The sequence below is a fragment of the Lithobates pipiens genome, unplaced genomic scaffold, assembly GCF_037356315.1.
Source record: "Lithobates pipiens isolate NorthernLeopardFrog02 unplaced genomic scaffold, aLitPip1_a1.2 Scaffold_18, whole genome shotgun sequence".
NCBI lineage: Eukaryota > Metazoa > Chordata > Amphibia > Anura > Ranidae > Lithobates > Lithobates pipiens.
The window spans coordinates 328,986,143-329,010,057 of NW_027507758.1; the positions used below are offsets into that span (position 1 = coordinate 328,986,143).

At 43.2% G+C, this 23,915-nt stretch overlaps 1 protein-coding gene across 1 annotated transcript in view; it reads left to right on the plus strand.

Annotated features, from left to right (window-relative positions):
* The window catches only part of UBE3D (ubiquitin protein ligase E3D), a 307,383-nt gene that overhangs the window by 74,622 nt on the left and 208,846 nt on the right, over window positions 1-23,915 (plus strand). Inside the window, exon 4 of the mRNA XM_077487328.1 lies at window positions 16,684-16,909. Within this exon, the coding sequence (XP_077343454.1) occupies window positions 16,684-16,909 (226 nt within the window). The remainder of the gene's footprint in view (window positions 1-16,683; window positions 16,910-23,915) is intronic.

Genomic DNA, 23,915 nt, shown 5'->3' on the forward strand with positions numbered 1-23,915 from the left:
CAGTGTCACTGTGAGCGTCATTTTCCTGAGTCCTGTCCTGAGCTACTTATTATATCAAAAATAAAATAAGAAATAGGTTTTCCACCTTAAAGTGGTTGTAAAGCCATTATCTCATCTTTATATCATCCCCTCTGTCGGATACAAAGCTGCATCCTGGTGCCTGTGCTTTATTAAAAAAATAAGTCTACCTGTTTTAAAAGTGTCTTCCAGCAAAAAGATGACTCCAAGCTCTCAGCTCTCCCTGTCTGATAGCTCCAGTGGGCGGGGCCGTCATTCCCCTGCTGACGTCAGCCAGGGAGGAGAAGAGCTGAGAGTCATGTGATCGCTGGAAGACACTGTTAAAACGGTTAGAAATCATGTTTTATTTTGTATAAACACAGGCACTAGGAATCAGCTTTTTATGAGGATTGTACTTAAAACTGTAATTTTGGAAGCTTGGCTGTGCCAGTAAATTTCAATTTGATTGGTAACACTAATGCAAAGCTCTTGATGCAAATAAACTAAGACAGGAGTGTCCAACCTTTTGACCTTCCTGGACCACATTGGAAGAAGAATTGTCTTGGGTCACACATAAAATACAAGGATAGTTTATAAGCAGAAAAGGTAGGGCAGACCACACGTTAACAATCACATCCACCCCAGACAGCCGTCCAGTTGGCACAGAACCCCAATCACCTGACTCCTCCAGAATAAATAGGCTCTCCCAGCAGGCCAAGAGACTAAAGAAACCCCCCTGCCAATTGGCTAAGATAACTAGTCTGAATTCACTATGCCGTCTGATTTCACTATGCTGTATGAATTCACTATGCCACCTAGTGACAGAAGAGAGAGGTGCATCAAATCCAGAGTTGGGGAAAAGCCAGCGAATCCCCTATCATATATATGTGTGTGAGTGTTATATTCTAAAAAGAAGAGGGTAAATTAAAACTAGTGTGATACTTGACACTGTTTTTGATAAACTAAAGAACCAATATATGGTTTGATGAATGTTGTAGCAATTCTCAATAAATTCTCAAGGTGCTCATCACATATTACATAGAAAAGTGATGGCAGAAAAAAGACTGAGTGGTCCATAGATTCTGCCATTTATTTTATTTTATACAATTTTTTTTTTTTTGTCTTTTTCTCTGAGTATAGATCTAGGTTTGAAGCCATATACTGTTGACTGACTCACTACCTCTGCTGGAAGTTTATTCCAAGCATCAACTTTTTTTGGTTCTAATTTTGCCCTTTGTGTGCTTTATCCTTGCATGCGCCCTAAACTCAGAAGTAGACAGCAACGTATGGGTATGCCACTTTGCCTACAGCTGCCATTCGCCTGCAGTACAGTGAAGGCGGGCAGTTGGCAAGTGGTTAAAATCACTTTAAATTACCGTATAGTATAATTTATTTAGAAATTTTAAAAGGCAAAAGCTAAAGTGTTGTCCCTCGACTACGTTCTTGAGCATGTGCAGTGGGTAAATAATTATTTGATCCTCTGCAGATTTTGTAAGTTTGGCCACTTACCGTACAAAGAAATGAAGGGTGTATCATTTTTATCATAGGTGTATTTTAGATAGAGATAGAACATCAACCAAAAATCCAGAAAAAACACACAATACAAATGTTATAAATTGAGTTGCAGTTCAGCGAGTAAAATAAGTATTCGATTCCCAAGCAAAACATGACGTAGCGCTTGATGGAGAAACCCTTGGTGACAAGCACAGAGGTAAGTCTTGTAGTTAGTTACCAGGTTCACACACATCTCAGGAGGGATTTTGGTCCAATCTTTACAGATCTTTTCTAAATCCTTAGTGGATGTAAACCTGGTTCATGAAATTTGACCTAAGCACATATATCTGTATTGTTTTCTTATCTCTCTCCAAAGCAAAGTCCTGTGTGTTTCTGTAGTTGTGTTGCTCTCTTATCAGCATGAAAACTTCTGACAAGTTCTCTGTCAAACAAGATAAAACCAGCCTGGAATTTGTGTTGAGGGAGGTTGCTATAAATAGGTTAGCAGAGAGCTTGACTTGTCACAGCACAGCTCTGCACATTACTTCTTTCATTTGCCTATGTGGAGTGGGGGTGTGTGCCTTTCCTTCAATCAGCTTACAGGAAGGGCACTTTCACACTGGGGCGTTGGGGGCATCGGTGGCAACGATGCTATTTTTAGCAGCATTTCAGCAGCACTTTTGGGCCGATTTTGGGGCACTTTTAACCCCCCGCTGCCCCATCACTTCACCATTCATTTCAATGGGCGAGGGCGCTTTAGGATCGGTGTATAGCACTCGGGCTTTCACACTGGAGTGACAGTAGAGGCACTTTACAGACGCTATTTTTAGTGCTAAAAAGCGTGAAAGTAGCCGGAGAGAAAATGTCTAACATCATGTGCACATTCTATAGAATATATAAAGCTCATGACAGCATATATCAGTGATGGCGAACCTTGGCACCCCAGATGTTTTGAAACTACATTTCCCATGATGCTTATGCACTCTGCAATGTAGTGGAGCATCATGGGAACTGTAGTTTCAAAACATCTGGGGTGCCAGGGTTCGCCATCACTGGCATATATGCATGTAAAACTTATGTAGGGAGATTTGTTTCATCCCTGTGCATCATCTGAGGCTGTTCACTTCACTGGATATAAGTGAGGGTTTACATCCATTTTAAGGTTTCTTGGCTGTGGCTTGGCAACTCTACGTTTCAGCTCCCTCCATACATTTCCTATAGGATTAAAGTCTGGAAACTGGCTTGGCTACTCCATGACCTTAATGTGCTAATTCTTGAGCCACTCCTTTGTTGCATTGGCGGTATGTTTTGAGTCCTTGTCATGCTGGAAGACCCATCTTCAGTGTTCTGGCTGAGGGAAGAAGGTTCTCATCCAAGATTTTACAATACATGGCTCTGTCCATTGGCCTCTCAATGCAACAAAGTCTGCTTGTATCTTTAACTGCTTGCGGACCAGACACCGCTGTTTTACTGCGGCAGGTTGGCTCCACTGCACGAAATCAGGTTATATTACGTTATCTCACGAGGCTTGCATAGCAGCCGCGTGCCTGCCGCAAGCTCTGCAAGTCCGACCGCGGGTCCCGCGGACTTAATGTCCGCAGGGATACCCACAATCGTCTCTTGTAGAGGAAGAACGGGGAAATGCTGATGTAAACAAGCATTTACTTGTTCTGTCTAGTGACAGTACACTGATCACAGCTCCCTGTAATCGGGTGTGGTGATAAATGTTGTGTCACAGCTAGCCCATCCCCCCACAGTTAGAATCGCTCCCTAGGATACACTTAACCCCTGCAGCACCTCCTCCTGGTTAACCCTTTCGCTGCCCGTGACATTTTTACAGTAATTAATGCAATTTTATAGAATTGATCGCTGTATTAATGCCAGTGGTCCCAAAAATGTGTCAAAATTGTCCGATGTGTCCGCCATAATGTAGCAGTCATGATAAAAATCGCTGATCGCCGCCATTACTAGTAAAAAAAAATGTATTAATAAAAATGCCACAAAACTATCCCCTATTTTGTAGACGCTATAACTTTTGCGCAAACCAATCAAATGCCTTTTGCAATCTTTTTTTCACCAAAAATATGTAGACGAATACTTATCGGCCTAAACTGAGGAAAAAATTTTATATATTTTTTTGGTGATATTTATTATAGTAAAAAGTAAAAAATATTGCTTTTTTTTTTTAAATTGTCTCCTTTTTTTTTCTTTATAGCACAAAAAATAAAAACCCGCAGAGGTGATCAAATATCCCCAAAAGAAAGCTCTATTTGTGGGGGAAAAAAAGGACGTCAACTTAGTTTGGGCGCCATGTCGCACGACCGTGCAATTGTCAGTTAAAGCAACACAGTGTCGAATTGCAAAAAGTGCTTTGGCCTTTGGCCAGCCAAATCCTCCCGGGCTGAAGTGGTTAACAGAGAAGCAGCTCCAAAGCATAATGTTTCCACCTCCGTGACTGACTGTAGGGATGGTGTTCTTCAGGTCACAGTCAGCATTTTTCTTCCCCCAAACATGACAAGTTGAGTTAACGTCAAAGAGCTTAATTTTGTTCTCATCTCCAATCTCCCTTTCTTCCAATCCTTCACTGAATAATTTCAATGTTAATTGGCAAACTTCAGGCGGGCCTGCACATGTGCCTTCTTGAGGAGGGGGGCCTTGCGGGCACTGCAGGATTTCAATCCATGGTGGCGTATTGTGTTACCAATGGTTTGTTTTGGTGACTGCGGTCCCAACTGTCTTGAGATTGTTGACAAGCTCCACCCATGTAGTTTTGGGCTGATTCCTCACTATTCTCATGATCAGCCTTACCCCATGAGGCGAAAACTTGCATGGAGATCCAGACTGAGGGTGATTGATGGTTATTTTGTAGCTCTTCAATTTGGAAATAATCGCTCCAACAGTTCTCCCCTTCTCACCAAACCTCTTGCTGAGGATCTTGTAGCTTCTTAAATTGACAGGACTAATCTGTGTACCAGATGTGCACATACTGTAGCCAGCCTGTGAGAGCCAGAATTATTGTTGGTTGGTAGGGCATCAAATACTTATTTTACTCAATGAACTGCAACTCACTTTGAAGTAGATTGTGCTACTTCTGCAAACTCCATGTGAGTCATGTAATGAGTGGCGGTCCTGTTACATTCTGAACAGAGAAGATCAGCTGGGACGTCACCGACCTGCCTCTTCATCACGCCCAATCGGAGAACGCTGGGCATGGGCATCAGAGCGCGCTTTGCATTTTCTGAGTGAATGCAGAGTGCCTGATCTCCTATGTACAGAATGTAGCAGAGCAGCTACTCGAGGGATTTGACATTCTGTTTATCTAGTTTTGAGTGCAGAGGGAAACGTGAGGGGAAGAGCTGCCATGTGGGTCAAGTTTTGTCATTCAGTAAAGTGCGGGTTGTCTACCTATGTCTCACTGCTGTTGATACCTTTACAATGTTTTTTTTTTGTCTTCCTGCTTTTGTGTGGATGAGAATCTCAAATTGGCAATCTCTAGTACCTTCAACTGCAAGGGATAGACCACTGAACAGTAATTGTCAGGTTACTTACCCATGAAATGCACAAAATCCAGCAGTATTGGTGAGGATGCGTCGGAGACAGTGGATGTCATGAAGATATTAGCGTAAAAGGTCCCTGGTGTGTAATTAATCTTGTCTCTTTTTATGGCATCATTTGTTTGTTTATTTTCACAAAAATTACAAACTGTTAGTTTAGGCTTTTTGTTGTTACTGAATGAAACAATGTTCAAGCCAGAATTCCCTTTGCACCAGTCACAATTAGGCATATGCAAAAAACAAAATATTCAGTCCTAAATTATTCTAGTTGTTCATGCTTACCGATGAAAGGATCCTCATTGTTTATATATGTATTTTTCTTAAAGCAGACCCTCCGTCCTATTTTCAACTTTTCATCTAATACATCATCTGCCCTTGTTTTAACTTTAGTTAGTAAAACCTTTTTTTTTTCTGCCATTCAATATCTATCTATACTACTGAAAAATCATAATTTTTCAGTAGTATAGATAGATATTGAATGGGTTGAAAATTAAATTAAATGCTTTTTATTTTTTTTTATTTTTTTTTTTGGGTGTGGTCCGTGGGAGTGTTTTGGGTGGAGCTCTGTGGTATTTTCCGGCCACATACACTCAGAGACCCATATATACACGTATGTATGTATGTGTGTATGTATATATATATATATATATATATATATATATATATATATATATATATATATATATATATATAATGTTAACCTCTAGCGAGAAACCATTGCCCGTCTGGGCTCCGAGGAAAGGGGTTTTCCCCTGAAACGCATCAGCCATTGTGTTGGGGTATCGATCGACTTACTTGACATCAGATCCGGGCGTGTTGATGTTCAGTGAGATGGACCCGGGTGTATTGATTATGCCTTTTATCAATACTCGTTTGTGAGTAACCATTTTGCTATATGTTTTGTTTTTAATAAAGCTCTGTCTATGGTAATGCACTAGGTCAGTGCGCCCTCCTTTCTTGTTTTGATACTTCCTGGGGTGCCAACCCCTGGATTCCTCCCAGGAGACTTTTGTCTTCCAGACTCTATAATGTGTGATTCTGGAAGCCGGCTTCCTTGCATTAACCAAGGTAGATACCACTGAACTTGACAGCCTACCTTTCTTCAGAATGTGGGTCCCGATACCCAACCCGTTAAACTTAGCGTTTGTAAGGGAGGATGGAATACCAGACCTTGCGAGAGAAGGTCTGGACATGGTGGTAGGGCCCATGGAACGCCTACCACCATCCTTATGATCTCTGCATACCAAGATCTCCTAGACCACGCTGGGGGCTGCAAGAATCACCAATTTCCCTTCCTGCTTAATCCTGCAAAGAAGTCGTGGACGTAGGCAGAGTAGGAGGGAATGCATAAATCTGTGAAAACTGATTCCATGGGAACACCAAGGCATCTGTTCCACATGCTAGTGGATCCTTTGTTCGTCACACAAAGTTGTCAATTTCTTTGTTGAACCTGGAAGCAAACAGATCTACGTCTGGGACCCCCCCTCTTTGACATATTGACAGAAAGATATTGGGGTGAAGGAACCATTCTCCCAGGAACAACCGCTGGCGACTCAAGTAGTCCACCTGCCCATTTTCTATACCTAGAATGCCGATGGGCAAAGTACATCGTTTTCTGTCCAAGCTAGGATATGATTCACCTCTCTGGGATTCACAACTTCTTGTGCCCCCTTGGTGATTGAAATAGGCCATTGCTGTTTGGATTAGATCCTGACAGGACAATTCCGTAAACTGAACCTTCAGGCCTTCAGGGCCAAGTGCTCTACCCGGAGCTCTAGAATGTTAATGGGCAAGGTCATTTCTGATCTGGACCACTTCTCTTGGACAGTTGACTCTTCCAGGACTGCTCCCCAAACTAAAAAGGTTGGCATATGTTATCACTTCCCAGGTAACTGTAGGAAGGATTTTCCCCTATGCAGATTTTTGGTTATTAACCATAAACTGAGGCTCCGGCGGTAGGATACTGTTTTACAGCAGCCTCGAATGAAACTGAGCATAAAGAACGGCCTCAAATGAAGCCACTATCTTTCCCAACAACCTCATGCATAGTTAAATAGAAGGATTCTTCTCTGCTTTGACCACCTGAATCAGTTCCTTTATGGTGCTGATCTTTGCCTGGGGCAAGAATGCCCTTTTCTGGATTTATCTATGATCAGACCCAAGTATTCTAGCCCCCTTCATGGTTTTAAGGAAGATTTCTCTGGGTTGAGAATCCAACCTAGGTATTCCAGGTAGTTGAATGTGGTGACCATACTTTGGTCTAAGCGGGCTACCGACCAGTCTATCAAGAGCAGATCATCTAGGTAAACTATTATCGTTATACCTTGGGCCCCTAATCTGGCTTGAGGAGGGGCTAGAAGCTTTGTAAACACTCGAGGTGCAGTAGCTAGTCCAAAAAAGCAGAGCTACAAACTGAAAATGAAGGTTTTCTACCTTGAAAAGTAGGTATTCAGGAACCGGTTTAGATCTTTGAGATCCAGAATGGTTTTGCATCTCCATTTGGTTTTGGCACGGTGAACAAAGGTTTGAACAAAACTCCAACCCCTGCTCTTTCATAGGGACCACCATGATCATTTTTTTGCTAAAAGATGGTCCAATACTTGACAGAAAAACTTTTTTCTCTGTATCGGAGAAAACGAGGAAACGGGAACTCTTGGAACTCCAGTTTGTACCCTGGAGCTATTGAGGAAGTCTCCCATCTGTCTCAACACTCTTCCTGCCAGACCCTTGAGAACTGCTTATATGTCCAAATCGAGTGAGCAGGGGCGCCTACTCAAAAAGGAAGCTTTAGTATTTTGTAGGTTTCCTCCACCAAGACTTCTGTCCCTAGGTTTGACCCTGAGGATTACCTCTTGAATTTGACAGATGAGGCTGTTGTGACTGCCTGGAGGCTGTTGCCCCTGGCACTAGAGAAGCAGCTTGTTAAAATTATGCGTTTACTCCTTTTCTTAAATGGCAAAGGGGTACTTTTTCCACTAGAAATTCTTTGGATGTCTTACCCAAATCATCCTCAAACAGCTATTTCACTGCAAAAAGGAAGACTAGCCAGGAGCTTCTTGCATGGCGCTTAGCGAAGGGTGCAAGGCCTGAAGAATAGAATCTCTCATAGCGACTATTGCAAACATAAAGCTGCTAGTAGCTTTCCGGATCCTGGGCCTGCTGAACAGAATAACCTTGAGCACCTGTTTAGCGATCTCTCAAGGATTGACAGATTACTGTCAGCGCAGGCTGAAACCCTCATCCTGGCAGAGAAATCACTACATTCTATTGACTTGGTGAGAGCAGTCAAGGTCTGCTTAAAGGCGACTGCTCAAATTCTAAAAACGTGTTTGTGTTGCCTGAAGGTCCTAAAAGAGGACAGGCAGCATCAAAATCTACTATTTCTAGATGGATTCGACAAGTAATCCTTCTAGCTTTATAGTTTAAAGAGGAAGATTCCACCCTCTCACATCAACGAGCACTCCTCCAGGGCTGTTAGTGCTTCGTGAGCAGTGCATCACTAAGCCCCCATGGCTCAAATCTGCAAGGCTGCAACTTGGTCTTCAGTCTATACATTTACCAGATTCTATCAGGTGGATGTAAAAAGACATGATGATGTCGCCTTTGGATGTAAAAAGACATGATGATGTGTGCTGCAGTCCTCTGATCTCATGTTGCCCTACTTTGGTTGTGTCTCCCTCCCCTCAGTTGACATTGCTCTGGGACATTCCACATACTAATTACTATGGCTCTGTGTCCCATGATGTACGATTAAGAAAATAGAATTTTTATAACAGCTTACAGGTAAGCTGTTATAAAAATCCTATTTTTGGGTGACAACTGTACTGATTAAACAAATTCCATTTCACACTACAGTTACACAAAAAAGTTACAGCAACTTTTTTTTCTTTTTTGATTAAGATTTTAAATGATTAAATAAAAACGATCATTGTTACCACCCCTGTTGATGTTAAATCATTTTTCTCAACACTCAAACTGCTACATTTGCAGGAGTGTTTGTTCTGTTGGAAAACACACTTACATGCTGGATCACCAGATGAAAATAAAAAGAAAGCTTAAGTTTTCATGCACACTAGGGTTTTTTAAGCTTCTAGAAGCCATTAGCTCCTAGCTGCTACTAAAATGCTGCTAATCGCTTTTTTTGAGCTTTTTCTATCATGTTCATGTACTGAAAAAACACCAATACAATGCTAATGCTCCTAACTGCTACTAAAATGCTACTGGAAGCTGGCACAAAAATGCTATTATCAGCATTTTTCATCCAGTGTTTTTCTGACTTTTTTCTTGGCTTATGTAGTGCATGGAGCCTAAAACGAATTACTTCTCAGAATTGTTAAGTTGCAATATAATGTTTGCTTTTGGGTTTAATACTACTTTAAATCCTCCTACATAAGCTGTACCTGTTTAACTACAGCCTTCTCTGCTCCACCGCTTTCCAAAGTACACAGATCTAGGATATGTCTCGGCTTCCAGGAGGTGGATATGTCACACACTGCTCAGAGCAGAGAGCTGAGTGCAATCTAATACCATATACACAGGACCAGACTTTCCGGGAGAAAAGGGCCGACGGTCTTCCCGACGGAGTTACGACGGACTTCCGACCGAACGGACTTGCCCACACACGAATGGACCAAAGTCTGTTAGTTTTGAACGTGATGACGTTTGACGGGACTAGAAAAGGAAGTTCAATAGCCAGTAACCAATATCTGCCCTAGCGTCGTATTTGATCTGTCGGACCAGCATACAGACGAACGGTTTTCTTGATGGAAATTGATTCTGTCATACAGATTTGAAACCTGTTCTATATCTAGGGCCATCTGAATTTTTGAAGAAAAAAAGTCAGATGAAGCCCACACATGATCGTAATATCCGTCGGAATGATTCAGTCGGACCTTTTCTCCCGGAAAGTTTGGTCATGTGTACGTGGCATAAGTGGAGAGAATTACAACCCCCCTCTGGACAGTCTCATACGAAAACGTGCACCACTGAGGCTGTCAATCACCTGCTGTGTGCTCAAGGGAGGCAGGGCTGTCTCCATGGACTGTTTAGTGACTGTTTAGATTTAACTCATGCAAATAGCAAAGGAAAGAAAGAGCAGACAGAAATCGCACTGCTTTGGGCTGAGGCAAATACACATTATATGAAGCTATGCCTTGTTCATTTTTTTTATTTCAAAGGTATACTAGCCCAGCATAGATCAAAGCCAGCTAAAGATCTTCAGTCTGTGTCTGCAAAAAATCCATCAAAAGCGACAATGGCAGCTGCACAGAATCAATTTAAAAATGAGAAAATCCCAGTAAATAACAAGATAGTCAGGTATCCCTCAGAGGTAATGATACATTATCATAACAATTTAAGTGCTCAGTCGTGCCAAGTTTTCTTAGTATACTTGCCTTAGAATGAATTCACATTGCCACTTCTATTTACAGCCTATATAATTCACGGTAACATAATTACTTTTCTTACATCCTGCCTTTACATTTATTCAGCCGTTGTTATATACATACTTGCCTGTCCCAAGTTCCAGAAGATAAGTTTTCTGTTTTTATGTAATGGTTCCCATAGGAGGCTTTCTAGCTAACCACAGACACGTGTACATCGGTAACCTCGTCTAAGGTTCTGCAGCTGATGTACACTGCTGCTGGTAAACAGACATTTAAGAGCAGTTGGGCATTTTTGTTCAGCTGCCCCTGAACTCTCCTCTGTTATCTTATTAGTACATGTACACAGGATTCTAGGCAGTTGAGTTTAGAAGCATTTTTTGGAACGCAAAAAAATGTGTTCAGGATGGATGTTCAGAGGCTTTTGAAACGCCAAATGCCTGTAACAGCTTGTAAATGCCGCTAAACACGGTTACTCGCATTTAGCAGTGTTTCATTTACAGACTTTTTTTCATTTTAACAAAAAAAAAAATGCGGAATGTAAACACGGCTAAACGGACCTTTTTAAACGTCAGTTTCTAGCTATCATGTTAAATTGTTCAGGAGAGGTTAAACAACGTCCCCTGTACATGAAGCCTAAGAGGAAAACATCATGGCTGTTCTATCTGCTACGTATCATGCAGACTATCTAAATATTTTTTTAATAACCCCATACTTTTTTTTTAATTGTATCTTCTTATATGAAATACCATTTTCTATTTCTCTACATACACTACATGTACATCTCTCCTGAGGCAGTTGTGAGCTTTACTGTGTATTTGCAGAAAGGTTAGTGGGCCAGCAGTCATCACAGGGGCACTCGCGTTGGCTGGTGGGGTTTTTTTTTTTTTTGGCGGGGGGGGGGGCAGCAAACAACGCTTTAATTCATGTGCCGCCGGACACATGAATAGGGGGCTGCCGTGCCATGCATGAATCTATCCACTGCATATAGAGGGTGGTGAGGAGAGAGGTGGCGGCCATCCCTAATGGACGGGCCGCCATTGTACTGTTTTATACTGTACTGTATGTGTTGCACTGCAAGCAATATATTTGGAAGAAGAGGGCCGAAAAAAGGGAAATACTGAGAAAATGAAAACGCATTTTTTTAATTGAAGTAATTACAGTGCCACCATCCACATTCAGAAATAGAAGGGACCATGTAAATGAATCAGTGTGTTTAGTATCACTTTAATGGTGTGGTGCTAACAGGGCCATAAACTGATTAAATGCAGGAACCAGCTGAAATCCAAGCACTGTATGGCCAGCTTTAGTCTATGCTGGCCTGTGAAATCTGCTTACAAAGGTATTCCTTGTTATTGGTTATTGTTTAAAGTATGAAAGCCTTAGCATTATTTAGCTTAACACATTGAACACAATAAAATAAACATTCTCCAGTAAACAAGTTAATATTCCTACCCCAGCACTTGCAGTTTCAAACTTTCAATGCTGCAGGTTCCTGCTGTTTCAGTGCTGCTTCCCTGAATTTCTGATCTTCACAGAAAAGAGGTAACCGTGGACAGTGCAGTCTTCAGCCAGGCTGTTGGAGAGGTGCTACCTTGCTATCCTAGGCAGTGGGACTGTGCGTCTACTGATGCACATAGTAACACGCATATCCTGGATCCAAGGGTGGCTCCATATGTTGCTGCAAGAGACTGGAGTCACCCTAAAACGGCAAACCTGGAGCAGTGGTCATGGCAGCAGCTTCACGTAACCTAGACAACTGTTAAATGATAAAGAAGCTGCATACTCAGTAAGTGACTAAATCAGCTGCTGAAAGTGCTTAAAAGAAGTAAGGGTTCAATATCACTTTAAGATTGTAAGTTGGAAAACTTTTGTACGGTTGCAAAATATTGTATGGTTTCTGTTACTCCTGTTAACATGGTTTCATATAGTCTGACAAACAGCAGACTTACTCCATCTGAGATTAAGTTTCTGGCTAAATGCAAACAAGAATAAAATGTAAGCAATGTCTAACAAGTGAGATTTATTACCGTTTTTCCACTGTATTATTTGAGCACATTACTATTCCTAATGTAATCTATTGAAAAAGATATATGTAATTTTGATTATAGAACAATTATAGTTTAATTTGTGGAGTAGGCTGCAAGTTGTATCATCCAATTCTCCTTTCACGCTTTTTTTTTTTTTGCAGTTATTTATGACTTGAATCTGTAAATTGCTGTCGCCAAGTGTGTCTTTCGGAATTCAATGTACTTACAAGTTGAAAATGTAGGGCTGTTGATTAAATGGCTGGAATTTTTATAGATAGTCATAACTCTTAGCCACTCTACCTCCAGGATTCTGCCTTCTTAAAATATAAGCCGTTAAAGTGAGAACGCCTGAATGGGAACACCTTCATAAATGTTACAAGTGATGTATGAGATATTTTTTACAGTTATTGGTTTCAGCTCCACCTAGAGCTAGTGAGGTTTTGTGATCATCATTTTTAGAAGAGAACAGGTGATCGTCATTCCGTGAAAAAAACATATCATTAGTGTACTTGATAGTCCAAATGTCTCGGCTGACAGATAACTAACAAAGCCGAAAGATTGCTCAGACAGGGACTGTCAGATACTGCATGAATATGTTTGTCAGTTAACATAGTTTACTTGTTTGAGAAGACAACACTGCAAGAAGCAAGATACCGCTGCGTCTAAGTAGAGAAATCTTTCCTTTTGGGCTTAATGTACATGGGACTTTTTTACAACCTCTCATGGATGATTTTGTTTTGCCGTGTTTGCGTTTTAGAAGCGTGTGTGTGTGTGTATATATATATATATATATATATATATATATATATATATATATATATATATATATATATATATATAGAATTTATTTTTATTTTTTTCAAAATAGCCAAAAATGATAAAACGCCTGTAAATGAAACACGGCTAGATGCGAGTTACCACGTTTAGCCGCATTTAGAAGCGTTTGGCACTTGAAATGCCTCTCAACTCAGCGTCTGAACTCATTTTTTTGCTTTCCAAAAAAGGCCTCTAAACTCAACTGCCTAGAAATGACTATAAACTACCCTGTGTACATGTACTGATAAGATAACTTAGAGGAGAGTTCAGGAGCAGTTGAATAAAAAGCCCAACTGCTCCTAAACGTCCGTTTAGCAGCAGCAGTGTACATAAGGCCTTACCATAAATAAGGATGCAGTACTCAGTGTTTTAGTTCTCACGTCTAATAAGGATTTCATCTTATTATGTAAGATACTGTATATAAAGCATGTGACAAAAAATGATCAAAAAGTTTAAGAACCATGTAAAATCATGAGAAATGCATCCCCAGCCATTCTACTTGTTACTTGACTCCATTGTGCTTTAAAATATTTTTATAGAATTTTTTTAGAAAGACACAACATTACATTCAACGATCAATATATACATGACATTCCTAAAGTGTATACCTGTAGTTTGTTTGGACCAGCTTGTCTCAAACAATATAATGTATAACAAAAGCTGGAGTTCAGCTTTAAAATTGCTGGGTCAGGCAGGAGCGTTTGCCGCTTGCAATAATTTTCCTTAAAGTGCAAAGATTTAAAATAATTTTTTACATTTTGCAACTTTGGCATGTTAGTAAACCAAATCTCAAATTGAGGCTGGATATACCCCGTGATGCGCCACCATCCCTATATTACATACAAAAATGCAGAAATTTGCCCATGGGACTTTATACGAGGCACTACACAACCAATTGTAAAAACAACAATGTAAAGATTTATTAAATGCGATACCAAAGGGTCCGCAGAAATTGGTGCTATATTGCCAAGAAAATTGGCCTAGATATACTTTAGATATCCATAGTTAAATACAGTACTTCAGCCCCGGAAGGCTTTGCCCCCTTCCTTACCAGACCATTTTTCCGATATGACACAGTGTCACTTTAACTGACAATTGCACAGTTATGCAAAGTTGTACCCAAACAAAATTGATGTCCTTTTTTTTCCCCCACAAATAGAGCTTTCTTTTGGTGGTATTTTATCACCTCTGCAATTTTTTTTTTTTCGCTTTTACCACCTCCCACCCAGCCACTGCACATATACGGCGAATGGGAGCTTCTTCCTTCTGAGTGGACGTTCAGGAACGTCCCTCAGAAGGAGGGGGGGGGAATCGCGAGTGCCTGTGCAGTGCTGCGTGTCACCCGGACATAGCGCACCTCCGATCGGCAGGAGGGCTCTTTGACAAAATAATAAAAAATTTATTTGGGTACACTGTTGCGTGACCGCAATTCTCATTGAAAGTGCAAGAATCCTGAAAGCTGAAAATTGGCCTGGGAAGGAAAGGGGTCAAAGTGCCCAGTGTGGAAGTGGTTAAACAAAAAAAGCGATGATTTTGAGAAAAAAAGCAATATTTTTTACTTTTTGTAATAATAAATAACTCCCACAAAAATAAAAAAATAAAAATTTCTTCCACAGTTTAGGCCGATATGTAGTCTAAATATTTTTGAAAAAAATCTCAATAAGCTTATATTGATTGGTTTGCGCAAAAGTTATAGCGTCTACAAAATAGGGGATAGATTTATGGCATTTTAATTATTATTTTTTACTAGTAAGGGCAGTGATCTGCGATTTTTATTGGGACTGCGACATTTCAGCGGACAGATCGGACACCCTTGACACTTTTTTGGCACCATTGACATTTGTACAGCGATCAGAGCTAAAAATAGCCACTGATTATTCCATAAATGTCACTGGCATGGAAGGGGATAACACTAGGGGGCGATCAGGGGTTAAATGCATGTCTTAGGGAATGATTGTAACTGTGGGAGGATGGGACTGCCTGAAGGAGGAGACCGATCACTGTTCATACTTGGAACAGATGTCTCTCGGGAGCGATCACGGGTGCCCGGCGAACATCGTGGCCACCATGCACGTGCATAGCCTCTGTTGCCATTTGGCTCGTGCGCCCCCTAGTGGTCTTAAAGCGACCAACTTATACCTACGGCGATTTGTTCAGGTGAACCAACCTGCCGCAGTATAACTTGCAGGTGGTCGCCTAGTGGTTAATGATCAGTCCTTGATTAATGTAACTTTGCATCTTTTCTTACCCAGGCGCATTTCATGAATTGATTCTCACTTCTTCAGGGGTTTATGCATATACCCATATCTATAAAGTAAAATACCTGTAGTTTAGGAATGTATGACAACAGTAAAATATGTATTGCATAAATTCAAAAGTTAGGGCTCACCATGAAGGGCCCATACTTAGAAAACTGCAAGATGTTGCATGCTCACATCCCAGCTGCAGGTGCCAGGGATGTCTGAACCGGGAACTGTGGGTATAGGATCCAGAGAGACCCAGCAGTGCAAACAGGGCTGAATGTAATATCTGGCTGTGAGGACAATCCAACACAATCTCCAAGATGATGGCTGAAAAGAAATGTGACTGTGTGTTAGTGTGCACAAAAATGCAAAGTAATGTAACCAAGAGCAACATTTTGGTTGCATTACTTTGCATTTGTGGTCTTTCGGGGAGACCCCGGTTTTTGTGCTGGGAGCGTGCCGCGCGCTCCCAGCACAAAAGGAGATACAGAAATATGCAGCCCCAAGGAAAAAAGTCCATTGAAGTGGGGTAGCGTACAGTCGTTGTGACTTTTTACCATCCAAAATCTTTTATCTGATGGCCTTATAGAAATTTCTAGATCTTGGCATGATGGTACCAAACAAGTCAAAAAAAAAAAAAAAAAAGACCCCAGTATCTAAAGTTTTATGATAGCCTCCACCTCCCCAAGGAGGAGGTTCTAATCACTGAAACCTAATCCAGACCAGATTCTTATTTCATGGATTTGAAGTGGTGGTAAATGTAGTAATGTAGCACTTTTTTCACATGGCAAACCTGCTTTTTTGTTAAATTAGATTATGTGACCGTTCAAATATGTTAAAAATGTCAACAATTTTCTGATTTTTTTTTTTTTTTTTTTTTTTTACATGGCTTTATGTATATCATACTGTATGTATGGGGAAAAAAAAAAAAAATAATTATCAAGAAAATAAAATCCTTAGATAAGCATAAGGTCTGGAGCAATGAGATGTAATAAGTTTGGAAAAATCAACTGATAATAAATTGTATGATTTACTTTTCGGAACAAAAAAAAAAAACAGGTGCTTTACTTTACATTAATCAGCATACCTAGTCTAGTGCTGACTAGGTTCATAATGGTTTCTTGGTATGTGATGAAGTGTTGACTGCATTTCCCTGATTCTATTCCAGGCAGTTCCTCCGAGTACTTCCTTTGCCCACTGAAAACTGGAGCTCTTTGGTTGAAGAATGGTGCTGCCACCCTGATCCCTTTGCCAATCGACGATGCTTGCCCAAGGTTAACGACTGCTTTCTGGGAGACACATTCCTTTTGGTGAATAAAGCAAATATCTCAGACCCCCCTGGAGAGACTAATGAGATGTCAGCTGGTCCTCATCTAGTTGATGCTAATGTCTCAGTAAGTTATTAGTGTTAATGACATTAACTAATTGGTACATTTATATTGCCCAGTATAACTTTATTATCTCAAATGAGGTTTGTTTCAGACAGAAAGGGGGCTTTTTTTTTTTTTTTTTTTTTTTTTTTTTTTTTTTTTTTTTACTTTCAAAATATTTTATTTTATATTAAAGGCACTTACATACGTAAAACAGTACACAAACTAGCAGTAGCAGGGAGGGCCTGCTGTCACAATGTAAGTAAAAAAAACATGAGACATTAGTGAAAAACAGACAATATCAAGTGTGTACAGTCGGCAAGCCCTTCCTTATCGAGGGGCTACATCAATAAGAGGTAAACGGAGGGTGTCCCCCCCGGGAGAGCCCACCAGGTAGAACTATTAGGGTAACTCCCAGGAGCCCCCATCCCGACACCCCTAATAGGGAACTTGCTGTGCCAGGATGAGGGAGTGTCCTCCCAGGCCCCTCCCTCGCAGAGGGGAAAAACAGTCGGGGGATCGTCTGCCGTGGGTACCGCAACATTAAATTGGACTGTATGGTGAACTTGTCAATTACAGCTCTGTTGAGCAAACCAAAATCTTAGAACGACTAGAAGGACAGAGAAGAGAAGAAAGGAGGAGAAGAGGAGAACAGAGGGGTCGGGGGAGGTAAGCTATGTCCTGAAAGGGTGAAAGGATATAGCGAGGGAATGTTTCACAATCAATGTAGGGATGGGTGCTTTAGGGGTGAGGTCTGGTTCCTAGGGGAGGGCCTGGGGGTACCCCCGGCAGCAGAGAGATTCCCATGTAACGGGCCCAAGGGTCCCACACCTTTCGGAATTTAGGTGTGGTGTCTGACAGAATACCTGATAGTTTTTCTTGGGACATTATCCACGATATCTTCCTCTTAACTGCGAGGAAGGAGGGTTTGGGTTGCTTCCATGCGGAGGCAATCGCAATTTTGGCTCCTAATAGAATAAAATAAGTTAGTTTCTGAATGTTACCAGACATCAAAGGAATCGGGGTATTGAGTAACGCAACCTCTGGAGTTCTCGAAACCCGGCAGCCTGTGACTAAGTAAATCAAGTTGAATATTTTAGTCCAAAACGAACGGAGTCTAGGGCATTCCCACCAGATGTGGATCATGGAGCCACGAAGTTGGCACCCCCTGAAACATAAGGGATTAGCCGTGGGATATATTCTGGCTAGCCTTACTGGAGTGAGGTACCACCTGGTTATCAATTTGATGCTAGCCTCCATTAGTGAGGTGTTCTGGATCCCACGAAAGGATCTGGCTAAGGCCAGCTGCCAGGATTCGAGACTCCCAGAGGTCTGGAGATCAGATTCCCAAGCCGTCATATAGGGGGATTTACCCGTTGGGGAAGTGAGAGCCGTGTAGATCACTGAAATACCACCCCTCTGCTCCCCGACTCCACCACACCAGGCTTCATATTCAGTAAAGGGAGGAGGAAGGGGTTTGTTTTTCCAAAGTGAGTTCAGGTAGTGAGATATTTGGTGGAAGCGGAACCTCTCTGTGTTTGGTAGCTCTAAGTGTTCGATACAATAAGCTAGGGAAATCGGACCCCTGGAATTAAAAAAGTGACCTATCCGGTATAGTCCCTTGTCCAACCACCATCTGAAGGCCTCAATGTTCAGACCGGGGGGGAAGTCATGATTACGGAACATGTGAGCAAGGGGTCTTATAGTGGAGACTAGGGAAGGCTCTTTGCGGAGGCCGTCCCATAGGGCACAGGAGTGAGAAAGGGATGGGGACATGATGGGCGGCCTGGCTTTGGGCGGGCACCATAATAAAAAATCTAGTGTATAGGAGGGTACCGCACAGCGTTCTATGGACTGCCAGTCCGGTTTCTCATATTTGGAGTAGATCGAGGAGAGTTGGGCTAGGCGAGCTGCAAGGTAGTATTTGTGGAGGTTAGGCAGACCCAGCCCCCCTCTGCGTCTATGCAGGAAGAGCGTGTTTTGCGGTAGACGGTATCCCTTATTACCCCAAATATATTTCAGTATTTTGCTTTGCAGAGAGCAAAGGTGGTCCTTCCGAACTGGTATTGGCAGGGCTCGAAAGTAGTAAAGGATTTTGGGGAGAAAGGTCATTTTTATGGAGTTAATCCGGCCAAGCCAGGATAATTCATGTTTAGACCATGAGGAGAGGTCGGTTTCCAGCTGTCTGTATAATTTGGGGTAATTGTGGGCATATAGCATCTCTATTTTAGGTGTGAGGGAGATACCCAAGTATTGGATGGCAGTGTCACTCCATTGGAACGGAAAGGATTGTTTGAGAGAGAGGACTTGGTGAGTGGGGAGAGAAACATTCAACGCCACAGACTTGGAGTAATTAACCCTCAAGCCTGAGACCTTGGCAAAGTCGTCCAATACCCGGGATAAGTTGGGTAGGGTTGTGAGGGGGGAAGTGAGGAACAACAGTATGTCGTCCGCGAAGAGTCCACATTTGTGCGTTTGACTACCGCATTGGACACCTCTAATGTCTATATTGTGGCGGACTGCGATCGCCAGTGTTTCAATGGCTATTGCAAATATGAGGGGGGATAGGGGGCACCCCTGTCTGGTCCCCCTGGTGATGGGAATTGGCTCAGAAAGGTATCCCTGCATTCGAATTTGGGCCCTCGGCTGGGAGTATAAGGCCTGTAATAAGCCAATGAAGCGAGCCCCAAATCCCCACCTGTCAAAGAGCTGGAAGATGTACTGCCATGAGACCGAGTCGAAAGCCTTTTGAATATCTAAGGAAAGGAGGAAGCCAGATTGTCCGGATCCCCCTTCCCAATTAGACTGCAAAATGGAGATAATGTCGATCGCCCTCCGAATTTGATCAGGTCCCTGTCTGCCGGGAATAAAACCAACTTGATCCTTGTGGACATAGCGTCCAATAAAGGAGGCTAACCTATTGGCCATAACTTTCGTAAGAATTTTGAGATCATTATTAATAAGGGAAATCGGTCTGTAGTTGCTGACATCTTCCAAGTTCTTGCCAGGTTTGGGGATGACCGTGATATACGCCGTGTTAAGGTGGGGATCCAGGGGGTCTCCATTAGCTTTATGGTTACCGAGATTGGCCAGGTGGGGAGCTAGTGTGTTGGCAAAGGCTTTATAGTAAGGGATCGAAAGGCCGTCGGGACCAGGGGCGGAGCTTTTTTTAAGAGTCTTAATGACTTCCAGTATCTCCTCTGTCTGGAAGGGGGCTTCCATAACTTGTTTGTGAACGTCCGATAAGGCCGGGATGGGCAGACCCTCCAAAAACTTTGGGAGGAGGTTATCTTTGGGGGGTGGGGAGCTACTGTAGAGAGAGGTGTAGAATTTCTGAAAGGCATTCAGAACTGTGACCGGATTAGACGTGGGCGGGAGTCCCGCGCTTCTGATCCGAGGGAGGGTGCTCAGCTTGGTTCTAGGGGAGAGTCTATTGGCCAGGAGAGTGCCTATTTTATCCGCCTGTGAGTAAAATTTGTGGCCAGCCCACCTAACTGATTTTTCAGCTTTCGTGGTGAGGGCGAGATTTAGTTCTAAGCGAGTCCTGTCTAGTATGGCCGTGGGGGTACGGAGGGGGTCCTTTTTGTGAAGAGCTCTGAGTTTAGAGTATTCCTCTTCTAGCTTCAGGATGGTTGATTGCCTTTCCCGTTTTATTTGAGAACCCAATTGCATGAATTTTCCCCTAATGTAAGCTTTGTGCGCCGCCCACAGGGTCTCGGGGGAGACATCAGGAGTCGCATTAATAGAAAAATATTCCTTCAATGCTTTGTCGAGATCTATAACTCGTGATGGCTCCGAAAGGAGGGATTCATTTAACCTCCAATGCCTAGGATGTCTCCCACTCGAGCCCCCCAGGGCCGTCACAATTACAAGAGAGTGATCTGAGATCACTGTGTCAGTGATGGAGGCTTTGAGCATCCTGGGAAGGAGCGAGGAGGGGACAAGTATGTGGTCTATGCGTGCATATGATTGGTGAGGCGCTGAGAAGTGAGTGTAGTCTCTCTTTGTGGGGTTTAATTCCCGCCAGACATCGGATAGCCCATGAGCGTGTAGCAATTTGGCAATCCGTAAGCTTGCCTTTGTGGGCCTGGTTAAGCGGGGACGTGAGGGGGAGGATTTATCAAGTCCTTGATCAAAGGCGACGTTAGAGTCTCCTCCGACAATAACCGTCCCCTCTAAAAGAGGTGCTAAGGTACGTAGCATGGATTCGAAAAATTTGGCCTGACCCGTGTTCGGGGCATAGTAGGAGACCAAGGAGTACAGTTGGTCCCCCACAGTGCCCTTTACAAGTAAAAATCTGCCCTCCGGATCCGCTTTTTCAAAACTCTTATTGAATTTGCATGTTTTGGCCATCAAAATGGCCACCCCCTTGGTCTTGGATTCCGCGTTGGCTAAGAAGAACTGAGGGAAGTGGGCATGTAGGTACTTGGGACTATACCGGATAGGAAAGTGGGTTTCCTGAAGCAGAATTATATCTAGTTTCAGGGATTTGTAGTAATCGAGGGCTTTTCTCCGTTTGATGGGGGAATTAAGACCCTGAATGTTGTGGGAGGCTATCTTAAGCCTAGCAGCCTGTGGATCAGCCATGGAGCAGAGGGGGAGCCCAGCATCTGAAAACGACCTCACTTACCCAATCTATAGCTGGGTTCTTGGTAAGGGCATTGAGAACGGTGGCCCGAGGATGTCTCCCAGGATACCATGTCGACTGGGTTGGCTCAGCCCAACCTGAGGAGAAAAAAAATAGTGTCATGCAAACATTCAACGGGGGAAGCTTACCATCAAGGGGGAAGAGAAGGGGAGAAAGGGCAAGGAAAGAAAGGGTTCCTGAGAAGAGAAAGAGGAGATCAGGGCAGGAGACACCCCCCGAAATCCCAAGCAAACACAATGAAGACAACCGACCCATAAGGTCAGGAGTCCCGACCCTCAGACGCCTGGGAAAGGCCGAGGGAGGGAGAGTTACACATGTGGTCCCTCGCGGAACTGGGGACCCCTAGTCGGGTAACTACCCGAACTGTGAAATCAACTTTAAATAGCAATAACATAAAAGCTGCAATATACATAAAAAGGAACTTTTCTTTTGAGGCACGGCTAAACATAATGCCTAGAAGACACTGGGGCTAAGAAATGAACGCTGTTCTTAAGGCATAAGGAAGGATGGTACATCCAGGGGGGGTGCTGAGGAATGCAGCCCCCTGGGAAATCCTCAAAGCAACCTTAGGGCCCATTTCGAGGGTATGTAAACAAAAAAAAAATATATGCGGGGTTACGGGCAGTCCAGTAGATGGACAAAGTACTGCATAGCGTCCCGGATTATTGGAGGCAATGGGGATAAGGGTAGAACAAGGGTAGCACAAGTCCTAGGCAAGGGGAGGGCAAAAAGGGTTGGAGGGCCAAACTTTCCAAGTTTGGGGAGCAGTCCTCCGGCCCTCTCCAGGACCTCGGACGGTCAGTCACAAAATGGAGAGATTGATAATGGGACTGGAAGTTGCTCAGGTGGGTGCATTATCCTTGACCTTCTTGGCTCTTCCGGAGGTCCATAACGGGGATTGTGGGCTGTTAGGAGTGGGTCGTTTGTTAGATCCCTGGCTAGGGTTAGAAGTGTCCATGTCAGCTTCTTGAGAGATGATTTTCAGCTTGGTGAGGAGCTTTTCCCCCTCGGGAAAAGTGGAGAAGGCAAAAGACTTCCCTTTGTCCGTGAACCTGACCGCAAAAGGGAATGCCCATTTGTATTTTATGTCTTTGTGGGACATTGCAAGCAAGAGGGGTTTTAGAGCTCTTCGTCTCTGTATCGTGGAGGGGGAGAGGTCCGCAAAGATCTGAACCTGGTGTCCCTGGTAATTGACGTGTTGCAGGGATCTGGCTCTCTTCATGAATTCTTCTTTCACCGAGAAGTGATGTGGCTTGGCCAGAACATCTCGCGGGGTGCCATCCTTCCTAGGGGGGCCGAGGGTTCTATGGACCCGGTCAAGTTCAAGCTTGGTAGCTGGGATGTCTGGGATTAGCTGTTGAATGAGGTCTTGCACCGCCCTGGACACATCAGTTATTGATTCTGGAAGCCCGCGAATTCTGACGTTATATCTGCGTGACCTATTTTCGAGGTCATCTATACGGGCCATGGCTATGTCCAATTGCTCCTGTACTGAGTAGATGTGTCTGGAGTTTTGGATGGATCTGGCTATGGTATCCTCCATTTTATGTTCGATCGTTTCGATCCGGGAGCCTAGGTTAATAAAATCAGCTTTCAATTCCCCCGTGATTTGCAAGGCAGTTTGGGAGAGGCCCCTCTCTAATAATTCAGAGAATTTGCCAAACAGGGCATCCATGTGGGAGACTGGGTCTGTATGAGCAGCCTCGTGGGGGGCCATGGCGGTCTGGGTAACTCTGTAGGTCCCCGCTGGGGAGGGAGAGAACTCCTGGATGGTGCGTTCCAGCAGAGAGACCGTGGAGGCCGGGGACGGTGTGGCTTCCTTGGGAAGACCCCTGGGGTTGCCTGGGGTGGCGTGGAGAGGAGGAAAGTCTGTATCTGACCTGAAATCCACTGTGCCTGCGGATCTGTGATCCTGAGACAGGAGCTGTGCTGCGGTGGCCATCTTGGATTTCTCCCTCACGTCCAATGAAGCGAACAGCGGGCCGAGATTGCGTTTAGCCAGTCCACCGGTCATTCAGAAATGTGCCCCAACACTTCGGGATTCCGCCCCTATAGCTCGGGAAGCGGAAGGGTAGCCGTGCCGTGCGGTAAGGGTTCCGTTGTTCCGCGAGGCAGCGGAGCTTTAGATGATCGCGGCCATCTTGGAAGCCTCGCGCATGCGCACCAGAAAGGGGGCTTTTTAATCTTTCTCAGCTACTGTTTTCAAGTACTCTTATCAAATTGTGGTTTGTGAGTGAATTGAAGTTGGTTTAATAATTATTCTCTGAGTATATTTCATTTCATTATAAGATTATATCTTACTGTAGGAGTCAACGTTTATAGTCAACCCTGCTGCTACCATTCTATTCATCTGTTTAACTAGAGAATGATAAAGGAGTTTCT